This window comes from Coenobita brevimanus, chromosome 29 (genome assembly GCF_032717465.1).
Source record: "Coenobita brevimanus isolate Jiangsu-jjx chromosome 29, ASM3271746v2, whole genome shotgun sequence".
In the NCBI taxonomy this organism is placed as follows: Eukaryota; Metazoa; Arthropoda; class Malacostraca; order Decapoda; family Coenobitidae; genus Coenobita; species Coenobita brevimanus.
This window is the reverse complement of record NC_136982.1, coordinates 4,848,253-4,852,003: the sequence shown is the minus strand read 5'-3', so window position 1 is coordinate 4,852,003 and position 3,751 is coordinate 4,848,253. Positions and strand designations below refer to the sequence as shown.

Below are 3,751 nucleotides of genomic sequence, written 5' to 3'. Positions count from 1 at the left end.
ATATATCTATCTATATATATATATATATATATATATATTATCAACCATTACAAGTCCACTGCTGAACAAAGGCCTCCCCCAGCCTTTTCCATGAATTCCTTGACTGACCCAATGCATGCCATGTTTTCCCTGCAAATTTCTCTCTCTCTTCTCTCCACCTCCTGTCTGGCCTTTTTTCTGCTACGATTACTATCTCTTGTATATAGCATCGTGCTGGCCTCCTATGTTTGTCAGATTTGGCTCGAGATGTCTGACAGCAATTTGTAAGTATCGAAATGAAAGTGACATTACCACAGTGATAGCCACCGGGAAAAACAGTGCAGCGTTGTCTGGAGTGTGATTTACTTAGGATCAAATAAATGGCAACAAATATTGATGGATACATCAACATGTAGTATATTTTCTGAGAGAGAGAGAAGGGGGAGGGGAAGAGAACGTGAGGTGTCGTGAGACAAGTCTCTGGAGACTCCAAAGGAGAATTTTGAGTTTCACCTCTAACAGTCTCAGCCACCACTAAGTGTACTCACTTCATCTGCTCTAAGCCTAGTTTTGGTAACAAACTACGTAGCTCAAAGAACATTACCTACTTAAAAACCAGAATTTATTCCAGACACCAGGAAATAGCCCAGATATCGCACTACTGCTCTAAATATAGACCGATAAATTTTATGTTGGATAATAAGTACAGATAAAATATGCCCGCAAACGCATTAATTTTCATAGCAAATCAATATTTATGCAAAATAGAGGTTTGCCAATGCAAGTTGGCGAGCTGAAGGTTAAACACGCTAACTTTAGCTCGGTTACGCTCTAAGTCCTGATTTTTTAAATTAATAGTTAAACGAAACACAAAATATTGACCGGATTTCCGATAATTAGGTGCGTATTAACCTACGTGGTCGTATAAATGATAATATTTTCCGATTAAAAGTGCCGATTCGGTGCCAATACGGTAAATAGCGGCCGATTCGGTATTTCTTCGCACCGAAAAATCATCTCCCATGAGGCTTTGCCAAAGAAAATTTCGGGAGGAAACTGTAAGTACAAAGCAGCATGATAAGCAACTAACTAAATCAAAGTATAACGAACAGCAGCAGCCCCAGGATAAGACAGAAAATACTAACCTAAAGATAAATCTAATAAACATCCAAGGTTTAATACAACTGAAATTAGTTGAATTAGAAGACCAAGTAAAGGTTATGGTAGTTTATTGTGTAACAAAAACCCACCAAAAATGGGACACACTAAAATTCTCAGACAACCTAAATGTCATTGAATCCAAAAGGGAAGTACAAAAAAGAAGGGTGGAGGACTCATGATCTTATGGAGGAAAACAAATAAAATCAGATTAGAAAAACACTATGCAGGTCACAGTGATATCCTTTATGTCAGTGGGACCATAAATGGTTTTCAGTGTAAGATCATATTCCTGTACCTAGCTGTTAATGACCCTCCAAGAAATAAGAGTATAACAAAGAACATAGAAAAACTATTAAATGACAATTCCCATGAGCAACCACTAATGCTGATAGGTGACCTAAATGGATACGTTGGCTTCCTTGGGCCACAGAAAATATATGAAAATGGTAAAACAATTCTTAGCTGGATGGACAAATACAACCTCGTCTTATTAACCGGACCCAGGTTCAGATCCCCGCTGGGACAGGGAACAGTTTAAGGATTTGAATTTCACGTAAAGCAGACTTTGCCGATCTACCAGAAGACCCTCCGACATGTAAAAATACCCCCGCTAATACCAATACACCAGTCCTGTATGAGACAGCATGTATTCAATATGGACGGTGCGTGTTAGCGCCGAAGTGGTGACATGTAGATGGTGTATGATATGTAGGAGGACTACTGGGGCTTGGGAGCAGGCTGTGAAGCCTATGCCGAGAGTCGAACACATAAAAAATAAAAAAGAATGCTGACGAAAAGTGCAACGGCGAAACAACATGGAACAACAAAGACAAGAAAAGCACAACAGATTATATCCTGACAAGTCCTTCTGTTTACAAGTAATTTATTAGTATGAATATTGATAGAGAGAAAGAGGAATTTGACCTGTCAGCCCACAACCAAATCGCTGCTACCTTTAACACTCAAACCCACCAAAAAAGGCAATACACCACAGACTACAAAGAAATAAGATACTCAAAGATTGACAAGGACACAAAAACAAACAACATTAATGAACTAGAAGCTAGGATACCCCATGGAGAAGAAACTGATACTCTCAAAGGTTATGAACTAAAAATGACAACAGCAGCAAGAACAAACCTGGAAAGAAAAATAAAAATGAAAATAAGTGCAAGCAAAGAAAAACACACGGAACCCATATGGTTCACACAAGAAATCAAGTCAGAAATAAGCCTAAGAAGACAGTTAAACAAAAAGAAAAGGAATGCAAAAAATGAAAAAGAAGCCAAAGAATTTGAGGATAAATATTATAAAAAAAAAAATCAAGGTTCAGAGACTTATAAAAAAGGCAATGTGGAACTGGGAAAAAAGATCACAGAAGAAATAAAAAGTGATGAAAACAGTAGCAGAAAACTATGGGAAAACATTAGAAAACTCAAAGGAGAAGGCATCAAAAACACTACGTCAGTCAGTCTATATGAAAATGAAACACAAATAAAACCAGAGAAACTGAAAAATACATGGCAATGCATTTACCAAACACACAACAACATAAAAGATGTGTGGAACGAACAGGAAGAAGAGAACTACATAAAACTCCTTCAAAATAAAGTACACCCACCAAATCCAGCCGCCTCGCAGGAAACAACCAGTAATACACCCACAACAAATGGCCACACACCCATAATAATGGAGGACCCTGAAATAACAGAAAAAGATTCTTAAATACCAGCTTATGAAACTCAAAAACTAGAAAGCCCCAGGACCAGATGGCATCAAAACAGAACTCTTCAAACTTCAAGTAGACAGCAGTCTCTGTATTACAGCATTAACAAAAATATAGAATAACATCTTACAAAGTGGCATCATATCCCAGGAGTGGAAAATTCCCAAAACAAAATTGTTGCCCAAAATACCCAGGCCATCACCAAAAGACTTCAGACCAATAGCCCTACTCAACACCTCTTACAAGATTTTTATGGGCATAACTAAAATCGAAAACTATCTAAGAAATGCTGGAAAAATAAATGACCTACAACAGGAGAATAGCTGACAACCTATTCATACTAACCTACCGCATCGAAGAAAGCTACAAATTGAAAAAGCCACTTTATGTAATATCAGTAGATTTCCAAAAGGCCTTTGACTCCATCAACAGAAAAAAATTAATTGAAGCCCTGAAACACTACAACATCCACCCCAAGATCATCAAGATTATTGCAGAAATATGCACACAAGACAGAACCACTGTTTACCTGAATGAAGAAGAACAACCAGAAATTGAAGTGACAAGTGGCATTACAGACACGGCTGCAATGGATCCACCACGCTTTTCCTACTGATACCCTACCTGATAATAAACGAGTTACAAAAATCTCAGGTAGCATTTAACAATGGCCAGTTCAACATTCCAGCCATTTTTTATGCAGGTGATGTTCTCCTCCTTGCCCACTCAAAGGAGGAGGCAATAAAGGGGATAAAAGCACTTACGGACATAGCAACCGACTGTGGACTGAATATAAACAAGCAGAAAAGCAAGATAATAGTATTTAATGAGCTGCACCCAGCACCTGAAATAGAAGGCATCAACACAGTGAACAGCATTAAATAC

The 3,751-nt window shown here is 38.0% G+C and overlaps 1 protein-coding gene across 1 annotated transcript; it reads left to right on the top strand.

Annotated features, from left to right (window-relative positions):
• The first annotated feature begins 3,167 nt into the window (after window positions 1-3,167).
• On the top strand, window positions 3,168-3,482 carry LOC145394908 (uncharacterized). Its single transcript, XM_080268659.1, has one exon. The coding sequence runs from the start codon at window positions 3,168-3,170 to the stop codon at window positions 3,480-3,482; it is 315 nt and encodes a 104-aa protein (XP_080124785.1).
• Window positions 3,483-3,751: the final 269 nt, after the last annotated feature.